Raw genomic sequence first — 23,841 nt, 5'->3', positions numbered from 1 at the left:
ATACAGACATGAAATAATATCCAATATTACATAGTCTTGAATGACCGATTAGCCATAATGGATAATATGACAACACTTATATTACAGGTACATCACACAATACTATTAGGATACTTTTAACAAAGCAAATGTAAGCATTAAAACATGCAACAGAGGAAAAGGTCAATCCAACTCTGTCGAACAATGAATAAAATACTAAAAAGTATTTCAAAGCAGTTCCTTGAGGGGCTAAAGCATATTTTGTGTCCAGCTTATTCCATGTAAGTGGACAGCAACATGTCACAATTTCAATACACAAAATCAAGCAGCAACACCACTATTTACATGAACAACATTTAGTTGAGTGCGAGCCTCCCGGAGCCTCTGTTTTTGGACGCTATGTCGAACCCCGTAGCTAAAGTAGATGATCAGGCCTGAGGAAAGAGTTGTAAGGCTTTAGTGTCGATTTTAAATCCTGTATATTTACATCGCTCCTGGACAAATGATGAATAAATAAATGAATTAAAAAAAATCCTTACCTACTGCCATCCAGACAGCATAGCTGATCCAAGTTTCCCCTCCTAGCTGAACCATCAAGTAGGTATTGATGAAGACACTTAAAACTGGAACTACAGGTAGACCAGGAACCTAAAAAAATAAAAAAAAAGCCTAAATTTAGAACTGAGTAGGTATGTTAAAGCAAAAGTTTGACATGTTGGAAAATATGTTTTTTTTGTTTTCCTGTCAGAGTGAGATGGTGGAGATACTCATATGTTCAAATTTTTTTTATATGGATTCTTAAATAGCCCAGTACTGTAGAGTCTTATGTGGTTGCATTACCAGCAGCCACAGATGCAACATTGTAGCAGTGAAAACCGCAAAATTCTGACGTGTCCTCAGTGACAAGAGATAACTTCAGAATCAAACTTAAAGCAGACTGACTTGATAACTTCAGAATCAGACTTAAAGCAGACTGACTTGATAACTTCTGAATCAAACAAAGCAGACTGACTCGATAACTTCAGAATCAAACTTAAAGCAGACTGACTTGATAACTTCAGAATCAAACTTAAAGCAGACTGACTTGATAACTTCAGAATCAAACTTGAAGCAGACTAAGTGACGGTGTTTCGGTTTAACAGTGGCCCTGTTAACTGGAGACTTTCAGCTGAGTGCCTCTGCGGTTGCCATAGTGAATGCAGATGATGAAAACAGGGTTATGTTTTTGAGAGAGATACTCAGACTGAATAAAAAAGGAGATACTCAGATCTGTTTTACTACACCAGGGAGACAGGTACTGGCTGGTGGTGCACCAGGTTAATCTCTCAACTTTCGTTTATTTTCCCACAACGGTATGAGTACAAATCTGCTAAAAAATTATTTGTTTTTGAAGTGGGGAATAAAATTCTACGCACATGTGTTTACACAGGCAGGTTTTAAAGATGAATCAATTTATTTAGAAAACAGAGATAGATATCAGGAAGAGCAAGTCGCTCTCTTCCTCTTTACCTTAACAACAAGCAACGTACAAAACACGACTGACACATGTACTCAAACAAAACTAAAGACTGATCAGGAAGGTGATGTTATGTTTAACATTGTAATGAAAAACTAAACTTAAGGCTTCCACAACGACAGCTACGCATTCTCTCCAGAGATGCTTTCAGCTGAAAGTGTCAGTTAACGGGTCACTGGTTAAACCAAAACAGCGGTCAGGAGAGAAAACGTCCGTCGGAGCAGTGATGTCACAGTTTTAGGACCTGCAGTGGATTCAACCCGGTCCACTTGACATCGGGTCGGTGCATGTCAGTGTTGGCTGTAGGCTGTTCTAATGTCTCATTCTGGCTGCTGGTGTCAGTGCTGAACTTTCCTATCCTTAACAGAAACATTAACCTCCTCAGTAGACCTGCCCGAGTCACACATGAACATTGGTCTTTACAAGTCACAATTGCATTTTCATCAGCTCAATTAGAAAAAATTCAGACACAAGATTCAGTCACTCTTTAGACATGTATACATGCATGCATATATCAGTCACTAAAGTTTTAAAAAGGGAAGTTGTAAATGAAAAATTGTATTATTCAGACACCAGTCATTCAGTGTGGGATTAACCTGGGTTGGCCTCAAAGGGCACATCGCGTCTTTGCCATAAAGTCTCTGTGCCCTCAGTGAGGCCCACTAACTGACGCACCTAATAAGATATTCCCATTAGAAGTGTAAAAGGTGCATGAAATCCTGCCCACCACCATCCCCCCTCCAGTTTACCATAAAAGCAGCTTGAGCCGTGCTCTGTGGCTGTCTCCAGATGATAACCACAGCGAGGACCAGGGTCAGCGTGAGCACAGAGACGAGCAGCACACTCCACAACTCTCGTCTGCGGAGGGAATGCACAGCCTCGGACAACAGCACGCTTAGAAGGATCACCAGGAACACTGGAGATGAAGCACAGCTGTCAGGGAACACTTCAACATTTTAAGAACCCACATTACTATTTGGTAAAATCTTTTTTTGCGGATTTCTTTTTCAGTAACACTGGAAAGTGCTACTAAATATACATAATATATATATTAAAAAAAAGAGTAAGTGCAGAAAACTCTCCATAATACTATGGGATAATTGTTTGTTGAAGAGAACAATGAGGGGTTACTTACAAATAATGATGGTGACTATGTTGACATTTTTAGAGGTGCGGGGAGTGGGTTGAGATGGAGGCTTAATCAGCCCCATTACAGTAAAAGGTTCCAGTCTATGGCCAAAACCAGGGTCTTCCTTGTATCTGGAAAGGAAAAAACAAAGTAAGCAACATGCTTATACGTGCTCAGGTAGATGTTTTGGATGACTCTAATTGGTAGAATAAGTAATTCCTTTGTCTAAAATTATCTTAAATATTAAGATTTTGGCTTTTCTAGTTAAACCAAGTGTACATACCTTAATACGAGAATACACACTGCGACAAGAGTGTAGGCAAAGATGGTCCCAATTGAACTCATGTCAACCAGTGCCTTTAAGTCAAATAACAGGACCATGACAGCTGCAAACAGATGCAAATATATGTAACTCACCAAACAAGCATCTACTCCGTTAGATCACATTAGGGACCTTAATAAAAGCTCCAACCGATCAATTATTTCAGTTAATGACCAAAACTCGTATTAAGTAAGTTACATGATTAATCTTCTCAACCCTATCTGTAATATGTTCTGTAAAACCAGAGATTATGAAGTCCTATGTCACCAGCAACTCTAAGGTTTTAGGGTTCCAGGGCTCCAGTTTTGTTGGTTGATCCTCGATCAAGGCTAATACTAAAAGAGACTCTTCCAAAGTGAAGGAGCTAAAACCTTTAAAAAAGGCACTCTCCATTTTAATCTTAGTGTGTTTTATTTTGGTTGCCTTATTTCTTTGTGAAGCACTTCCATTTTAACCACTACTAGTCTACCCTCGACAGCTGTTTTTCAGACAATTCAACACGATGAATCGGCCATGGAGCCATTGAAGCCTGTTAGTGAGAGAAATCACTCCGACTGCTAGTTCAGTTAGAACACGTGAAGAGAAACAGAAGTGAAGAAAGTAACCAAATGAGTAGTCATGAGATCCAAAAACTTAGTAAATCGGGTAAGATTTAGCAGAAACCGTTCATAAGTTGTTATCGTTCACTCACAGAGGGTAAATATCGGGTTGTGTTATGTGCCAATGGAGAGTTATTTCCTCTCACGCAGGTGCAGAACGTACATGCTAGTTTGGTCGTGGGCAGGAGTCTTTGGACATTGGAGGAACCATCAAGTGCAGAAAGGTCCAATTTGAACAACATTTCTAGGAGCACTGGTCTTAAAACAGACTTCTAATAGCAAGCCAGAGGGTAAACAAAGTCCCTATCTGTGACCCTACTTCCAATAGTTCCAGGTATAATTGCAACTGGATTACCGGCTACAGCTCCTGAAGACAGTGTGGCAAAAATTGGACTTTGCCTGGAGCTCATGTAACAAAGAGGCTTGAAGAGCAGGCCATCTCTTGCCATGGCAAAGAGCACTCGTGGCATTGGAAACATCACTCCCAGGAGACTGTGGAAAAACAACACCAGCAGGTCACTAGAGTGAATGGAGAGCTTGCCAACAACAACCAGGTAAGACATTAATTTCCATAAGACAGATAGACTACATTTGTGTCAAGCAATAAGCAGGTTTTAGCCATAACGATCGGTTGACTAGACATGAGGAGCCCTACTCCAGCAGGGCACCAGTTGGGCTGGTACATGTCACCAAATGGATCATACCTATACTTTGAGTGCGCAAATATCTAGTAATTAATTCTTGTTGCCTAGACACTTTCAAACTGAAAAGTCATAACATAGCTTGTCAAGACTTTCATTATTGAACCATTATGTGTTGTCGTTGAGTTTTGTACCGTTGCATTTTATTTTGAAAAGCCTGCGTGACTGCCTGTGTTATTGATCACAGCAGTTATTTCACTGTTTCGGTAGAAGCACACAGCCCATTGGTAAGCTGTAGCTGAGAAATAGCCTGCTAACAATGTGCTGCTTGTGAATATATAACGTGTTGGTGTTTATTTCACTGTCAGGCATTACTAAAAAAGTTTATTTTCAAGTAAAAGGTATTGTAAAAAGTAAAAATCACGATTTAAAAGTTATAATTTCATGAATATTATCATATGTAACCTGTTATCTTTTGGTTAATCATTTCAGGTTTATGACCTGTGTCACCTGTGATCATTTTGTAATATAAAGACCAAAGGCTTTATCAAACTTAAAACATTTTTATTTTAATCCCCTGACTATTGAGCGTGTAAATAATATAAAGTGGGGTTGTAGTAATTATTTTCACATTTAACATGCAATTAGTAATTATTCAGGCTTATGAGTGAATATATTAGAATTATATTAACTGTAGCAATAATAGCTTTAATAGAAATATGACTAATGTGGTAGTGAATATCAGAACTAATAACAGTAATGATACAATAAATAATAATAATAATAATAATAATAATAATAATAATGTAGACCATTACCTTGTTGAGAGTGCACAGAGTGATCCCACAGCCACAGCATACTTTGCGGGCTCCCAGCCAACATACTCAAAGGCCACAGGTAAAGGGCTGTGGCTGTCAAGCAGATAGTAGGGCATCATAAGAGTCAGAGCAGCTGACACGCCAAAGTAGGCCAAGAAGCAGATGAGCAGAGACACCACAATCCCAAGAGGTATAGCTCTCTGTGGGTTCTGCACCTCCTCCCCTGAAAGACAAGGTCTATAAGCAGAACTCTTACGTATATGGACCAATACTACTGGTGACATCAAATTTTTTGGTAATGTATTTGAAATGCTTTGGCCTACTCCTCCCAAGACATCATTCTACTGGTGTAAACAATTCAACAATAAGTGCTCTACTTATACTGAACCTAACCAACCATACCTGTTGTGGCGATGCAGTCAAATCCAACAAAAGCGTAGAAACAGGTTGCTGCTCCTGCTAATGTGCCGTCAAAGCCGAAAGAGAAGAAGCCACCAACACCAAAGTCAACAGTTTCATTTAGTGACGAGGAAAGGTTGCTGGACAAAGAAAAAAAAACAATTACATTTATTGGGAAGTTTGTCGTTTACCTCATCCCAACTCTTCATATATGTCCGTTTTGTCAGGACTCTCAATGCACTGGGTAGCCATGCAAACACGATACTCCACTACGGTCACAGTTTTAAACACAATGAATAAGTGGTTAACGTGAATTCACACAAAACTACGGGGTTATGCTGAGGCACCACTTGGCTAGGGTTAGGAAAAGATGGTGGGTGAGGTTAAAATAAGTAAGGTAACTACAGTGATGCATGGGACATAAACAGGACACAAACCGCGGTCTCCTGGGTGAAAGTCCAGCGTTTGCTTGACCCATCCACCACTCCAATGTACATCCTTATACAGAGACTGAGCATCTATTATCCCCGCAGGTGGGTTGACAGTTAAAAAGCCTGGTGCGTTCAGCACCGTTATCAACTAATAGGATGCACCTCATCACAAATATGTTGTTGCCAAACGGCGAGGGTCGTGACAAATTGGGAGTATTTGACGCCCTGGGAATGAGATGGTACATCTGAGGTTGTTAAAGGTTAGGCTGTAGGCAATAGTTTTGTCCATTTACAGGTTTTCAACACAGGGTAATATCTGTATGGATATAGGAGACTATCAGTAACTAAATTACCATTCATTAAGCCCTTTTCTTTTTTTAAACCAAGAGCTCTTACTACTGTTTCGTGAAGCTTTATTTGGACATCACTAATTGTGAGCCTTCGAAACATGAAAAAAGTTCTGATTAGAAGAATTTGTCACTCCTTTATTCTTTGCCTTATATTTGGAGGATAATCATGCAAGTTATTGCCACAGTTCCTGTTGGCACATTGATGTATAGATGACTATCACTGGATTACTTAATACTGCAGAAAACTCAATAATTCTCAGGGAAGTTCTGCAGTTATAGGAAGTGTTTATTTCTAGATGGATTCATGGACCTTTATTCTAAATGAATATGTATACGGGTGGTGCAAGTCACACTGGATCTAAAAATGGCTGTATCATGCCCTTGTGTTCAGATTTAACTGAGTTATGACTCAGACAAAGGGTATCATTTTTGATGCAAATTGTGGCAATTGGCTATTAAAAAAAGTACCTACGTATATGCCTCAATGAGCTGTGAGTCACGGCCATAGATTCTACTGACGGTGTTGATGAGCTGACCAAATCAACAGGCTATACTACCGTAACTAGCTCCCTGTGTTTAGAACACTGGCATCTGTCCCTTCAACCTCACAGTATCTTTGCCTCACTTCTCTCCCTCCAAAGTGTGAAAACAGCCACCTTAAAAAAGGGAACATTTTGACAATGTGTCTTTCATACTCAAAAGGTCTATTTTAAAAGGTGTGGAAGTATGATCAATAGTCGGTGTGTTATCTACTGTAGATGACGTTTGAACACTGCAAATTTGAAGAATCAGACATGAGTACCAACACAGAAGCTGCTGTAGCACCCTGAATGCATTTTAGTCACCTAAAAAAGGCCACCTATAAAGAAATAATAAATCTCAATTTCAGTTTAAATGTACGCTATATTTAGAATTTTTTGCTGCTTTACTTTGCTGTCAAACAGGCTTTTCCTCCAGTTTCCACAGAAGTTTCCTCTCTCTCTCCTTCAGCTGTTCAGTCTCCCTCTGCAGAAGTTCGTATGCATACTCTGGCTCATAAAAGGGATCCTCTTTCATCACCACTGTCATAACTCATTTTAATTTTATTGTATTTGTTTATTCCATGAACTGTGGAAAGTCTGACTCAAACAGCTGGTCTGCTGAGTAATAGACTGCACAGCTGTGCTTAAGCGTAGAAATAGGTTGCAAAAATAGTGCAAAACGAACCATCTTTGATGGCAAGGTAAAGCTGTGAAAATGAGTATCAGTTTAAGTGTATGCTGACTAAAGTACGTTTTGCTACAGCTGCTGCCCCGTCCAGAGCACCTTCTGTGTTCTCCAAACTGGCAGTGTTCTAACCATCATCTGCTGTAGGTGACACACTGACTCTGGATAAGAACCTCATACAACCCCACTTCAAAAAAAGAATTTGTAGTAATGAAAGTGAGTGATTGTGAAAGATTGTTTTAAGTTATCCCAGCATTTATTTTTCACAAACACATGTAAAAAAGGCAAATATTTCAACATCTGGGCCAAATATAGATATCCAAAATTGTGGATTGAAAAATAGGTCCTGACCTAAAAGACAAGGACATTTTGGCGTGGTCCAAAATAGACCCACTTGAGTTACAATTATTTTAAAAACTATGAATAAAAACAGGACCCATAATGTATTTTTGACAGGTCCTGGCTCACAACCCAGGTCAGGTTTCTAGGTAACAAGTAGACCCTAAAAGACATGCATTAGATATAGGGAGCTGATAATTTGATTACATAATTTGGATCCCAAATTAGAATAAATGGAAAAGGTGAAATCTTACTTCCTGTGTAGTGTTGCATTCATGACGGTCTCCTGACTGATGCGCCAGTTGTTAAGGTCTCCTTTTATAAAGCCAGAGATAATTATAAAAACCAATACAGTTACATTCACTGCAGTAAAAACTGTGCTCACGATCGCTGACTCCTTCACACCATGGGCAAGAATCCCTAAAATTGAAAGAAAAAAGGTGTCAAACTGTTACTGAATTTTAGCTTTCTGAATAATCTTTTTTTTAACTTTCACGTCAAATGACAGATAATACCAGCGAGCAGCATAATCAGCCCAGCAGCAAAGAAGTCTGGGTATGGAGCCAAGCCAGGTGAGTTCATTGGTGTGTGCGTCTCCAGTGTTTTACCAATAACGTTGTCTATCAGGTCATCAAAGGTCCCAGTCCAGGCTTTCGCTACACTAGATGTTCCTGAGAAGAATAAATGAAGTATAGACATTTGGTTGCAAAAAAAAAAAAAGAAAATCGAGAGATATAACTAGAAAATGAATCAGAACAGAACTGGACAACGTTTGTGGCAGTAACACAGAGCCAGTTAAAAAACTCGAAAATTGCCAGCTGACACTAGGGCTAGCTAACGTTAGTAAAGCGCAACCGAACACTGAACAAGAAATTTTAAACGCGACCACAATTTTACAATTTGTTGCAACTTTTATGAAGCAAAAAAAAAGTCATGAGAATTTAACACTGACATTCAAAACAAGTTCACAGCCATTTTAATGTACACAATGCAATGAATATGTAATTCCATAGTTAGCCTCTATCCTGTCACTAGTTTGGCAACCTATCAATCACAAGGACGCCACGCCCCAAAGCATCCCTTGCTTTGTCCTCCAGTTTACTCACAATACACAAAATGAACATCTTGAGGAAAAAGACTTGAAACTAGCAAGTGAAACCATAAACTCAGAAAAAATGTTAACTGATGTCATAAATCAAGATGGAAGTAGGCTCATTTCCTCATTTTCCCTCTATACGAATCGCCGCCTGCTGGACATTATATAAGAATGCAGGGTTAAGGCCCTTTAGTGTTGGCTTAAATTTTCAGACCTGGGGACAACATCCATCTGCATTATTGACCATTCAAAAGGAATACCATTACTAGGGAACAGCCTGGGTCCTTGTAAACTTTCTTTCAATTGATGCCATTTACAAACGCTGTCTCAAATTGTGTACTTCCACCCATAGACTTACTATTTTGAGTATATGTCGCATTCGCATTGACGAAGTTCAACAACATGCAGTACACCAATGTACCCAGATGGTCCAGTGCCAGTTCTGACCTCCCTGGGCCCCTAAGCAGAATTTTGCTTAGGGGCCCAGACCTGTGAACTATGAAGACCATTTGCCTTTGCCACACAGCTAACACCCCAGTGTTCCGACTACAATCCTGGATCCCACAGATTCTCTTCTGTACAAGTTCTAATATAAAATAATATTTAAACTATCGATTGGCTGAATACTTGATGTTTTTTATTTACTGAAAGTTGTACATCAATATTGCCCAGCTAATCAATAGTTAAAATTCAATATATAAATCAATTGTAAATCCATTGCTTTCCATCTTCTTGAATTAAGCATTAGTTGTAATCTTTACAGAGACATTTTTAAAATAATGTGCAAATGTATCAAAACCACATCTCAGAAATAATAACTCTCAATGACAAACACTTACTCTTGATTCAAAATAAATAAGAATAAAACAAATTCCAACAGTCACACACCTTTAACTGATGTGTTGTCAAAAGTTATAATGTGCATGTTGTTTCTCTATCAAAAGCATGTTCAGGAGCGACGTGGTTTTCGCGCTTTTCATACAGAAAGTATCGCAAAGTGCCTTACAGAGATGTACAGAAAAAGAGAAACATCAAATAAAATCAGGAGAAGAAAGTTAAAAGAACCCAACCCTTCCACAGTCATGCATGGAGACATACACAAATGTGTATACGTTCATACACACATTCACACACAGCCACGCTGACACACCAATCACACCTACACAAACACTAGCTGTCACTACAGAGACATGGCCAGGCAGCGAGACCTGAGGTACAGAGGAGGCTAGAGGAAGCTACCTTTGGGGGGCCAACCACGGGAGAGATCCCAGTCCAAGGTCACAGGGAGCACCGCCACAGAGACCACCCCAACCCGGGCAGACAGGAGCCTCCGCACCAAGGTGCAGAGCCCTCTAGTCGCCCGGGCCGGAACTGTCCACGGGACAGCACACCCCGCGGCCAGACCAGAGACAACTCCCAGTTGATATTCTATCAAATTATGAACAGTAAAAAATAACAATATTTCAGAATAAACTAAGTATTTATAATTTGTTCTCTAATTTTTACCTCCAGTGTGTGTGTGTGTGTGTGTGTGTGTGTGTGTGTGTGTGTGTACAAACATTTGTAATATAGGCATTTGGGGGCCAATCCCCTCCACCCCATAAGTAAGCAATGGTTTGATGATATGATTTATCATTGTATTCATTTTATTTTTATTTGTTTTTTGTAACTAAGGATGATTATGTAATATTTGTGCTATTGTACTATGAAAGATTAAAAAGGGATTAAGAACCATTTCTAATTGTTCAAACACGATCATATGTTTTTCGTAACAAAGTCAATTTTAAATTCAATCGGCTCAGCCTCACTGTTTACCATAAAAGGACAATTCAACTGTTTGTTAGAGAGTGTGTTTATAGAAAATGATTTGATCATTATAAAGTTACATCATCTGTTCAGTATGACCTCTGAAACTTTTGTCTGCAGTGACTTCTTTGTTACCAAAAATTGTTGAAGACACAGCGACATCGAGTGGATTTCTTTAGTATAACATGTAAACTGAAGGTAGAGATTGCTCTATCAGGTTGAGTAAGTTCACATTTTTCATAAGATAGGGATTCAAAATGTGTTCTACTAAAAACTGTTGAACAGAAGATTCAACTCAATGTTTTTTTTTTAACAATAAAAATTTGCATGTTTTATCCTAGATGGCACAGTGACCATATTGTGCGTTTTACTTACCAATAACGTAGGACAGCAGCAGGTTCCAGCCAGTCACAAATGCCCACACCTCTCCTACAGTCACATAGCTATAAAGGTAAGCTGAGCCGGTTTTTGGGACCCGGGCTCCAAACTCAGCATAACACAACCCTGCAAAGACTGAAGCCAATGCTGCGACCAGGAAGGAGATGATGATACTAGGGCCAGCCACCTCCCTGGCCACCTCTCCTGACAGCACATAGACACCAGCTCCTAGTGTGCTGCCAACACCCAGACCCACCAGGTCCAAGGTGGTCAGGCATCGGCAGAAGTTGGACTCCTCACCTTCTGGCTGCAGGGGCTTCTTACGAGTCAGGCTCCGAAAGAACCGTAACACTTTGTCACTTTGGCAGATGATTCTAAAATCAGCAGCTCTGCTATTGAATCAGAAAATAGCAGCATAAAGAAACAACCAAAACAATTAAAGAGTTACATGAGGAAACACTGTATGGAATATGGCATTACTTGGCCTATGTTTAAATACATACCACTTGGAGGGTAAACCTGGGTAAATAAAACCATCTCTTAATGAACAACTCACTATGAAAACCATAATAAATTCATACTTTAAGATTCCATAAGCCTCAGGACTGTGAACTGTAGGTCTGAGCAAAGTGACGTGTGATGCTGAGGTGAAGAAACATTACCTGCTAGCCATTTCCAAAAACAGCTTGTGTCCACTGCTGCTGCTGGGGTATGATGGAAGCTCCTTTCTCCCTTCAGATAGCAGACTGTCAGCAGCCCTGCTGCTTGGTGAAGGTCCACACCTGAAATCAATTTAGGCAATCAGTAGATTGAGTTGGAGGCCTCCTGAGTGACAGAGAACAAGAAACAAAGAAAACAGACAAGGACACTATTCTTCTGACATCATAAAAAATAGTCACAAATATTACGCTGGGACAAATACTGGGCAGTTGTGCTAAAGTGTATGACAGGGCTTCCCAGACTTAAGAATGTAGTGGCCCAATTTTAAGTCTAAAAATCCTCAAATCTTTGATCACACCTCTGGTCAACACACAGGACTAAGATGAAGTATTTCCAGTATTTTTTATTTTATAAACAGAACACATCCACATACATATAACAATTTGTAGAGCAAAAAACGTATATGCCAATGGAGAGATAAGACAAAAAAACATATAATACATATTTTAAATCCCATGGTTTTGTCTCATAGTTCATTCATTCATTCATTCATCTTCAACCGCTTATCCCAGGGTCGGGGTCGCGGGGGTGCTGGAGCCGATCCCAGCTGACATCGGGCGTGAGGCGGGGTCCACCCTGGACAGGACGCCAGTCTATCACAGGGCACATAGAGACGTACAGAGACAGACAACCATTCACACCTACGGGCAATTTAGAATCATCAATTAACCTAACACGTGCATGTCTTGTCTCATAGTTATGATTGCTTATTTAAATACACTTATTTAATCAGAACTTATTATTATTGTTATTGTAAATTCAACCTTAATTGCAAAATTGAAACTTCTTATTATTTTTTTGTGGATGACCTCTCACAGACCACCTGCAATGCCTTCACAGCCCACCAGAGGGCTGCAGCTCACACTGTGGGAAACACTGCTCTATGATTTTCGTAGTTTAATACTGAAAGAATGTTGAGTTTAAATTTCATTGACACTAAATTTAATTGTTTTCATTGTAATGGATGTATGGATGCTTGGATGTTTTCCCAATCTTAACTCAGTACTTAATTTATTTTTATGCCCAACCTTTCCATTCAATACCATTCAACATTAACCATTCATTTTTCAGCAGTGATTTGTAATTGGTAATGTTGTCCTGCTGATAGAAAACCTTTGTCCTTCAAAAGGCCAGTTACATACCACACTTTTTATTGTCTGCTGGGATACAGGGACATTCTGGAAAACTGAATATGATGTACATGATGGCCTGAAATACAAGAAATTATATGCCAGGCCATTATATACGTCACAACAGGTAGTTAAGCATCCTAAGTCAAGTCATGTGATTAGACAAAGGACATTCCCTGAGTGCTGATATACAGCACAACATCACTGGGACTATGTATCACTCCACTTTACCGTTCTAGCAGTCAGTTGGTTAATTATATTAAGGGCCGTTAGCTTATCTATCTTAGATTGTAACAAACCACACAGGGATGAACATATTTCAGCAAATAATATTTGAGTTAAATTATTAATGGTCGTCAACATCAGCCGACCGAGACAAATGAATACATAAAGCTGTTCTAACGCTAACACTGTAAGGAAAATAACATGGGCTTTGAACTGCTTTCAGACTACATTCACTCAAGTACTATACCTGAGGTACAATTTTGAGGTACTTTACTACTTTTCTGTTACTTTATACTTGTACTCCACTACACATCAGAGCCAAATCTTGTACTTCTTACTCCACTACATTTATTTCATAACTGTATTTACTGGTTACTTTGCAGAATATTACAAGTTATTACCCAAACATTAATCATGATGTATTATTAAACATTAAAATAAAATAAGTTTGTATTGATCACTATGGGAAATTCACAAGGAGACAAAGATTATATTTATATTTTTGGTGAAAACATTTTTGTACATAGTATATCCATGTGGTATTGCTACTTTTACTTAAGTAAAAGATCTGAGTACTTCCACCACTGGTCTTTGTCACCATTCTGTGTAAACCCCATGGGGATTATTAAAGTCCATCCTATCCTATGCTATTCAAAAACACTGCTGGCCTGTAATACACACATAATACCACAAAGTGGCAGCAGGAGTCTGAAGAATAAATGCACGGCTGTGTCTGCAGACCCCTCTCTCCTCTCATGTCTCAATCGATGACATAATCCCTCTGCCAACCAAAGAGAGGGAATTCTCTTTGAAAATGAGGAAGATGGAGAAAATAGGCAACAGAAATCTGTCTCCTTAAGATCATGAGACAGAGTGGTGGCACACTTGACATTTTTCACTCTGCCAGTATTAATAACGATTATGATTATGGTCACAAGGTGCTCATTTTAATCCCACATGTCACACTTTGGTTCCCATATTTTACCAAATAATCCTCAAATTATCTTATAAAAGATTGTGGATATTTTAACATTGGCTCTGCTTCTTGCTCTGGAGTGTGTGAATGATGTCTGCGCTTCTCATCGACTATTAATTATTCAGCCTGCTAAATTAATGTGCACATGTCCACTATAAAAGCACCTACAAATAAATACAATCACTCTACTGCACCCACCTTCCACATTGATGTATGTGTGTTTGTGTGTGTGTGTGTGTGTGTGTGTGTGTGTGTGTGTGTGTGTGTGTGTGTGTGTGTGTGTGTGTGTGTGTGTGTGTGTGTGTGTGTGTGTGTGTGTGTGTATTAGAAGTAGTAGTAATGGCGATAGTGTGGAAGGCAGGAAGCCAGCAGTGTGTGTGTGTGTGTGTGTGTGGGTTGCTGTGAAGTTGTTCTCTACACCATCAATCTGCTTTAATGGAGTGGTAATTGTTAGCAGCATGTTGAAGCAATTTCTTGACCTCATCTTGGCATCAGAGGGGGAATCAATACTGTTTGTCATTGCTCTCACCGTGCTGTACATCATCACACCTGTGCGTGCGTGTGTGTGTGTGTGTGTGTGTGTGTGTGTAAGGCTGCATCTGTGTGTGAAGTGTAAGCTTGACACTTCAGAAGTTGAGGCTGGTCACCAAGGAAACCCCCTACCCTGGAACAATTTCCCATTTGGGAAACAGCATCTTGGGTGGGGTGGTCCTCAGTGAGGATGCTGAAAGAGGAATAAAAAAGTATCCAGAGCAAAGTACCATAAATCTGCATCCTTTCTAATTTCCAGCACTCCACTGGTTTGAACAAGAAGTCTGATTGTATAGAAGTCAATGAGAAAATGATCGTACTTCTCACTTGATTTATTAAAACAACAATCCAAAAACCAAGGGTTGATGTCACGATAACCACGTTAATCTCTTATGTACAATCTTTGATCCAGCTTGAAGCATCAGTCACTTACCTAACAGGCTGGCGATTCTATGTGTGCGTTCTACTGTCTGAATGATAAGAGAAACGTTCACTGTACAGGTTGGTTTACTGTACTGGTAACATTCAAAGCTTTGATCGCCTCTGGGGTGATTCATAAGATGCAATTTGATTGGTTCCATATTTACTGCACTGATTAGAACTACATGGATTTTCAATAGAAAGCACTTAGACTTAATTGATTTTTTATAGCAGCATGTTAATCAAAGGTATAAATGTTCCACCCTTACCACCTACTTTTATAAATGCTGCTATGATAAGACTCACAAACAAGAGAGTGTCTTTTCAGTTTTATTATCGGTTTTGCAAACAGGCAACAGTTGCACCTGCATTCTAATATATTGGATTTCTGTCTTTACTGATGTGCAATCAAGGCAGCCTCCATTTGGCAATGAATTAGAATGGCAGGTCATTCAAAATTAAGACCCATAAGATTGTTTCCCACATACCAAACCACAGAACCAGTCAACACTTTGCTGTGTCAACATCCATTCTGAGAGCTGCTAGGGTCTTTGACCTTTGAAAGTGACCATAGACAAACCTATATAAATGAGAAAATTGTCTTGGCAGAGTGAGTTCAAATTGAGGCATTTATTACACAAGCAGGGTGTCATGCTATTTCAAGTGCATGTTTTGGGGGCCACCGGGACAGGTTTGCCTGGCTCTCCCACTCCCTTGAGCTGTATTTAAAAGATTCAGCTGTCTAAGCAGAATTAAGATAGAAACCATAGACTGTATAAAAAATGGACGTATCCTCTCCGTCGGGGCTTGTTCTCTGAACTTGATCCAATAATATTCGCCTCTGGGAGCCGCCATCTTGTCAGACTTTGACTTCGCCTTATTTCCTCTTACCAAATAAAGGGCATTGATGTGACGTTGGGGGAAGGGAGATTCGTCCATTTGGCTGACGTTTACTGAATTAGCAACATTAGCACCACCGCCCAGGAGCTAGGCTAAAAGGACACGTTACTAGATAAATGGGAGTGGGAGTCCCGTGTCTCTAGTGGAGATTACACCGGCTCCAGGAGGTAAGTGCAGCAAGCATTTATGATCTATGATTTAAACTGATGTTCAACACAGTACCATACTCATAGACTGTTAACCACCGACCCTCATGGCCCGAATCCTCCCGCTGCTCCAGATTAGCATCTAGTGTATGTGCCATAGATAGTAGACTGTAATGCAAGTCATTAGCATAACAGAGCTAACGTTAACACGGTGTGTTCCTAAACCATCTGTTTGTACAGTCATGCTAACTCCAGGTCGAGATGACGGAGTTAGCATGGTAATCCTGACAACTAGCCTCTGAGGAGAAGTTAGGGCCAGAGGCTAACTGTCACTAACCTCCATTAAAATAAAAACTAGTCTGGTACAAAAAAAAATCACCCTCCTCAGTGTTGTCATGGAAATATGACCTAAACATACAGACTGTTTTTTTGGAAGTGGTGGGGGCTTGGAGGGAACCGTAATCCAAGGCTTCAATGCTGAAGGGCCAATGAATCTCTAGTGGGAATAGGCACAAGGTCCAGAAAACCAAAAATTGAAAGTGTTACCCAGGTGAATGATGAAGGTAATAAACTGATAAAACCTAAGATCAAACCTTAACGTAAGCAAAATGACTGTGTTTAATGTAACCGGATGTCATGAAAGCAGTTACTGCTCAATTTATCATTTATTTTGTTTTTACTGCTCCTTTAGCAAGTGCAGTGGTAACAGCCAATCAGGTGACTGCAGCGCCTCTTGCTGGAGAGACGGAGAATAATTAGAGCAAGAGCAGAACGCTACAGACGGCAGATGTAAAAGACTAGAACACAAGGAAAAGAGGAACTAAATAGGAGTAAAAGGAGTGTATTTTGAGGTTTTACACCTTGTTTCTTTCATTTTTGGGAGGATATCGTACTCATCTGCTGTTCACGTTGCTGGTTTCTGTTTTTTCCATTTTTGAACAAGGATTTGGTGAGTGGAAAAGTACATTTTTTTCCAGTACGTGTGTTAGCAGATATCCCTTTGTCGTATGAGCTCAGTGTGAAGGAGATATTACTCGCAGCTAAGCTAAAGCAGTCCGAATAACTGCCATGCTGTGTATTTTGTGTTTTTATTTTGTGCATTGTGTAGTTAAGAGCTAAAAAGAAAACGGTGCATACACGGTCAAGTCTGCCTCGCGGCAGAGTTGAAGCGAGCGCAGTGCCGCCATTTTAGGGTGCGGGTTGGATTTAAGTTGATAATTAATCTGTATTTCAGTACTAGTACTTTATTTTCATTTAATTTCCTGATTTATGTGAAGCTAAAATTCCGCATGTGCATTGCTTGTTGAATGGCAGGCCAGGTTTTTTAGTCGGAATCGCTGATGTGTGAACACACCTGGAGCTGTGGAAAGAAGATGGCGAGCCACCGATAGGAGAGAGGGAGTTGGAGTGGATGATCACCTATTGTGCAAAACTCACCTGCACACGCGGACAGAGACACTAAAATCAACACTGGGCTTGCGGTAGGACAAGACTGACAGGTTTTGCAGCAATACAAGGTGGATTTAATTTGAACTGATAAAGGACTTAACCAAAAGACTGGTCATATACCAAACAGAGGAGATCTGAGTTATTGGTTATACTAATCTGTGAAATTGGATTGAGTTGTATTTTGATAAGTTTTCTTGAACTATGTTTTATTTTGTTTGACTGATTAGGATTCAAATTCTGCAAAGTATCAGCGAAAACAAAGTACAATGAATTTGTATTGTTTGGTAACTGTAATAATGTTTTTATTCCTTTGTTACATTTTCATTATTAGGCTGACATAACTGCAGTGCATCTTAGTTTCTCCAAATCTATGGTTTCGGCAGCCAAAAGCAAAAAGCCGATGCTTCTTAGTTTGTGTTGAGTCTTTGAAACTAGGAACAAAACATCATCGTTGCCAACACGTCATGGTCATGCAGTTAAATCTTCCATTGTGTCCTCCTTCACAAGGTTATACATATATTGTGAATAATCCCAAAAACAATTTGCATCCCATCCCAATGGTTTCACACATTGGTTTCTTGAACTTTACATGTGTGCCTGCTGCAGCAGAAGTCTACAGTATATATAGTTCCAGGCCTCGTTTCTGTGAGTAGCCCCTCGCACACATACAGCAATACATCTGCGTCATATTTCACATATTCTGTCCCTGCTTCATTACCAATTGAAAATGATGCCTAAAACACACTTCAAAGTTACTGGAAAGCAACTGGACAATAGAGTGGCAAAGTCCCCTTTGGGTGGACCCCATGGGAACTTATTTCTGAAAAAATAAGTATAGTAGCGAACGCCATACACACACAATCTTTATTAAGCGAGGGAACGAGCAAGACCCATAGCTCGTGTGATTAACCATACATCCTGGTATGAAATACACACACACACACACACACACACACACACACACACACACACACACACAGGCAAGGTAGGCAATGTTCACATTCTTATACACCAACAGTTATACAGCTGCTTTCTTGTCTTGCAAAATTATCTTTTTAAATTGACATATATCATATATATATAAGTCATGGCTCAATTCAAACAGTAAACAAAGCTGTACAGTAAATAATCATGGAAATTAACACAAAAGTAAATAAATCAAGAAGCCAGTTAAAACATAAATATGAATTTATGTCACGTTTTAAGACTAACGCAATGCCAAGATTTATTTAAAAAAAAATGTTTTGGTACATTTACTGGCATTTTAATTAAATAATCAAGCCATTTATTTATTTATTTATGTTTTTATTTTTTTAAATCAGCAGGCTCAGTCCTCCATTCAGCCTGTGATATGTCGTGATTATGTCACAGCTCAGAGGGCTGTCGTTGCTTCATGTTGGGCCGTACATTTTCAATACCTCACCTGTCATGCTATTACTCAGATCATATGATTGCCTCCTATTGGCTGTTAATATATAGATGAGGCCACACACACGTTGTCTTGTTTGTTTAAAGCACCAACGAAGATCTACAATGGTTGAAGCATGGTGGGGGTTTTAATGAGGGTTTAGAAAAGGTCACGGGTGGGGTTTGTAACGCAATTGCTGTAAGCACGAGTCACACGGGACATGAACCCTGGTCTCCTGGGTGAAAGTCCAGTGTTAGATTGACTGATCTGAGCTGAATGCTGTGACAACCCAGCAGTATATGATACACTCGGAATGACAAGGGCCTGGAGGCAAAAGCGTTCATTATCAATGTTTCTATTTACTCATCTTTTTCATTTCCTTCAAACATTTTGTGTTGTTCCTCTTTCATCTTCCTCCGTGCTTCAAGTTTCACATGCAGTCCCAGTACTGGGTTTGACACATCCGTATGCATCCTTCTTTTGTCTCTTCTTTCTGTTGGAAACACTGTGGCGTTGTCAGATCTTTGCCTGTTCCATCCTCTTGTAGTTTTCCACTTGTAGTTGTGCATCATAGTTGTTTTGTTATAGAACTGTAGCCGCTTCCTACTATTTGATGTAGCATAGGGTTTCGCACAGGCCAAAAACACCATCTTGCAGGCATTTTCACTCAGGTGCTTCTGCACAGGATTTTCAGAGTCAGGATTTCTGTAGTAACCTGATGTTCTCTCTTCTATCCCTCGCAGTTGGCTGTTCTTTCTTCTCCAGAGTATTCAAAGGCATTGTTCCATTTTATGTTTCAGTTAAAGTGCTATTGTCCAGTACTGTTTTTTTTCCCATCTCAACCCTACTGGAGCATGGTGGTAGGGTAGGGGTGGCTGTGGCTCAGTGAAAGAGTGGGTCATCCTCCATTTGAGAGATCGGTGGTTTGACCCCCTGGTCCCCCGGTCCACATGTCGAAGTGTCCTTGGGCAAGACACTGATCCCCGAATTGCTCCCTGAGCTGCGCATAGGTGTGTAAATGTGGTGTGAATGGTTAGATTAGATGGTATGTAGATGTCCCCTGCCATCAGTGTGAATGAATGGGTGAATGTGACGAGTAGTGTGAGTACAAGTCCATTTACCATGGTGGTGGAGGCCATTTCATCTGTATCATATAGACCTGTAATACAGTGAGCCATAGTTATTAGCACAGATATGTGAAATTGGTTGTTTTGCTTGTCAGCCTATAACATTTAACAGTGAGTTGTTAGATAAAGAGCTACAGGCGATATGCAGCATAACATCAGATCAACGGTCAATTATTGCATTTACTATTAAAAGAACAATAGTTTGTTTTGCTGCGCCCACTATTAGAATTTTTAACATAGACTTCAAATGGTTAAGGGTTGTCATCAGATGGTTAGGTTTGCTATTGATCTTGTATAGGTTGTTGTTGTTATTTTTTGCAAATCTTGGGTTACCGTCTACACAACGCAATGATCAAATATCAATCAAGATTCTATTACTGTATTGTCTATACTGTTTTAGTGTACTGTTTAGCTGTAAAATTAGAAAGTTTGTCACAGGAGCTAGCTTTCCCAACTGTCACATAGCCTGTTTGTAAGCACATGGGATCTATAAAAAAATATCAAGCACAGGGCCTGCTACTCTTATTTTACGACGGCAGGAAATCGGACTATTAGAAAACTGGCAGTCAGTCCGACTGCCAATGAGATGTCGCAGCTCATAACAATAAATCTAGTTTGTCAAAGCCACAAGCAAAACAACGCAGTACCAAAAATAAACACAGCAGAACGATAAGATAGGTCAGACCATCCAGTTTAACTATACATCTATAAAGGTTACAGTTACAACTGAAAATAACAGAAATCCACAAGTTTGCTCATTTCACTGTCCCTGCAATGTAGTCAGTTGTCTACTCACCCAAAAGGTGTCTAACTAAAGAAAAAAAATAATTGTAAAAGGTTCACATTCTCGGCTGTTGTTTGTTCTGTATGACGGAATATTTAAACCTGGACATAGTATTTTGAAGGGGTGTTAAGTCAGACCGAATAACATCGTGCCTTCCTATGCTGTGAAAGGGAGGAGTGTGAGGACGAGGAAGCATTTTAATTTAACTCATTTAGCAGCAAAACACAAATTAGCGGCTGGCTAGCTAATTGTGTGTCATGGCAGTGTGCACCCATAAATGAGGTGCGGCTCCCTTTCTCGGCTGCAGCCGAGGAGGGAAACACCACACTGTTTAAATGCACACACTGCCATGTCCACATGACACAGAGCTGGTTTAAAATCACCAAAATCACATTACAATGGTATTAGCCAATCACAATAGGTGGAACAAATAACGCCTTTCCTACATACAGCCAATCATAATGTGTTACATCATCTGTAAACCCAGGATCCCGAGACGATCTGGGAGGCCAAGCTCATCTGGTACCGACACTGGGGTTCTTGCAATAAAAATTGGCTTGTTCTACATTATCGTTTATTTAGCATAGCATTTTACAGATTGGAATTTCTTAATCCTCTCCAATTTTAGCATTTTCACTCTCGGTGCTACACTAAGCTGCCTAGCTAGCTGCTGGCTGTAGCCAATGGACACATATGAGATGCATATCGCTCTTTTCATCTATCTCTCCCCCAGAAAGCAAATAAGTATTTCCTAAAATGACAAACCATTCCTTTAAAATGGTAACATGTATTTATGAGCCTTTTAAAAAAGTTTTGTCTTCAATAGAGACGAATTATATTAGAGCCACGTGCCAAGTTAATGATTAAAAATGTAGAAAATAGATGCCACAACTTCATAAATTCAAACATTTTTAAAGCAACCTGACAAGTTTCTATTTTGTCATATTGTTTATTTACAATTTAAACACCTTGTCAACATCTATTGTATATCATTACACCTATAGCTCCTACTGAATTACTGTGGATCTCCATGCATCAGTGAGTATGTATGGATTTTGAGATCGCGTGTGTAGCTTGCTTGAGGGGCACTTAACATTCTGAAGCTAAGGCAAGCATGTCACTGAGTGACTTGAAAAGGAGGTAATCATGACAAACGGTGCCATTCAACCACCGTGGCTGCTTATGGGTCAGTCGTGCAGAGAGGAAGAGAGACGTATGATATTAAGCAGGGAAGACACGTTTTTCTTCCTTTCGATAAAAATCTGTCATAGAGCATTCAGAACTGCTCAGCTTGCACGACATTTTTGTGGTGCTTTTAAGATGGACATTTCAGGCCATTCATCAACCTACGAAGCCATCCATCCTCCCATCTAGGCATTTGCCAGCTTTATGTTCCTTTAATTTAATCCCTGAGTTTTTCCCTCTTTCCTGTCTTACCTCTTTTCCTCCATCTCTCGTTTCCACTCATTGTGAAAAGAGCAGAACAGCAGGATCAGATCGAGCCCCTGGTGCTTGTCACACTTCATCCTAATGCTCTTTCTTATTCCCATGTGTCCTGTCATGTTCCTGTCATTGCTGTCGGGTGAGGCAGAAATTATATTAAAGTAATCTGGTTGCCAAGTTCGAGCTGCCATTTTCCCCACTACTAATACGAGCTCTTCTTTTGGTGGTTCTGTCCCAGGAGGGGCTGCTACAGTCTTCTCATGCAATCACACTATGAAGTCACTGATTAGTACAGATTTGTGTGAGTGAGGAAGGGTGTGTTTTTCTGTAACGTGCTCAGTTTTAAAGCTAAAGTCAAGATATTGATACCATGTAAGCATCTGACCAGTCCCAGCCTGGGCCACCAATTGAATAGCCTCGGGCTACATGTATCTCTGACAAGCATTGTATCCTATAAAATAGAAAGAGGAAAATGGCTCTTAAAGCTTAGACTGAAAAGAATTTAACTTTCCTATTTTTATAGTCACATTACAGGCAAAGGGCATCAACATTAAGTGAAGAATAAACTCAACCAGAACGAGACTTTCCTTTCTTTAAAATGAACACAAAATACAATGTCCATAATATTTTCATTCCCTGATTGTCAGTTCTTAAGTTTTTCCGCTTGGAAATAGAGTGCAGTACCTGGTATACACTCATATAAATATGCTACACTGCACCTCATAAACCGAACCGTGACAAGTGTACCGAACGGGACAGATTTTTAAAAACAACGTTCCACCCCTACTTTCTATTTTTAAAGCGCCACCTAAACAGCTATGGCATGTCATAATCACTGTGTCCCTTAGCGCTACTGGAACTCCAGAAAGTACATTCAGATGATAGCATGCATGCTATATCTCTCTCTCTCACACACACAGACTTCTCATTGGTACCATTAGGGAGGCCAATGCCATCATCCATTTTGCCTGAGGCTCCACAGACAGCATCAGGTTAGGAAGGGTGGGCTCTACTGCTCATTAGCCCACCTCGACAGTTAGGATGGTAAACCCAGTCATATCAGTCAAGCCTAATTGGTGTAAGGCAGCAAAAAAATGCTGTGTTAACATGATAATGATTCCCAGGAGAAGGGGAGGAGAGACTACAAAATGCAAACACTGTGAGTAGGTGACAGGGTTTCTTCCCGGATCATCTTCATCCTGTTTTAACGTCAAGGTTAGTGAGGGCCGCTGATAGTTCATTTCTGACTGCCACTCTATAATGTATTTAACTTATTTGTAATGTTTAAAAACACTGATGCACTGGTAAGCGAAAAGTCATTAGTCTGGTGGGTCACCTTGTTTTTACATTATTTCAAACTGCGGTATCACTGTTACAGACCAGTTTACAGGAAATTCAACTTTCTCAGCACATATAGGACAATCCAAAATGTGATTTCATATATCAATGAGTTACATCAAAATGCTCTTTCATGCTCAATATTTCCCATTATACAACTCAATGTTTGATGAAGAAGTGCAGGGACCATATTGTAAGCCTCCCGTGTTATCACTCTCTCTTACTCACACGCTTA

At 39.8% G+C, this 23,841-nt stretch overlaps 1 protein-coding gene across 1 annotated transcript; it reads right to left on the bottom strand.

Moving 5' to 3' along the window:
* Nucleotides 1-300: 300 nt before the first annotated feature.
* LOC310953935 (cationic amino acid transporter 2-like) lies at nucleotides 301-22,351 on the bottom strand (the record flags this gene model as incomplete). The annotated part of the gene is made up of 12 exons (XM_083923200.1): nucleotides 301-413; nucleotides 519-627; nucleotides 2,245-2,411; nucleotides 2,631-2,755; nucleotides 2,908-3,010; nucleotides 3,901-4,037; nucleotides 5,005-5,227; nucleotides 5,407-5,543; nucleotides 7,984-8,149; nucleotides 8,245-8,400; nucleotides 11,007-11,401; nucleotides 22,263-22,351. The coding sequence occupies 12 exons, from the start codon at nucleotides 22,349-22,351 to the stop codon at nucleotides 301-303; spliced, it is 1,920 nt and encodes a 639-aa protein (XP_083779326.1).
* Between the last annotated feature and the right edge of the window lie 1,490 nt (nucleotides 22,352-23,841).

Source organism: Echiichthys vipera (assembly GCF_963691815.1).
Source record: "Echiichthys vipera genome assembly, chromosome: 11".
NCBI lineage: Eukaryota > Metazoa > Chordata > Actinopteri > Perciformes > Trachinidae > Echiichthys > Echiichthys vipera.
Note: the sequence above shows the minus strand (reverse complement) of the source record. Positions and strands in the feature narration are given on the sequence as shown.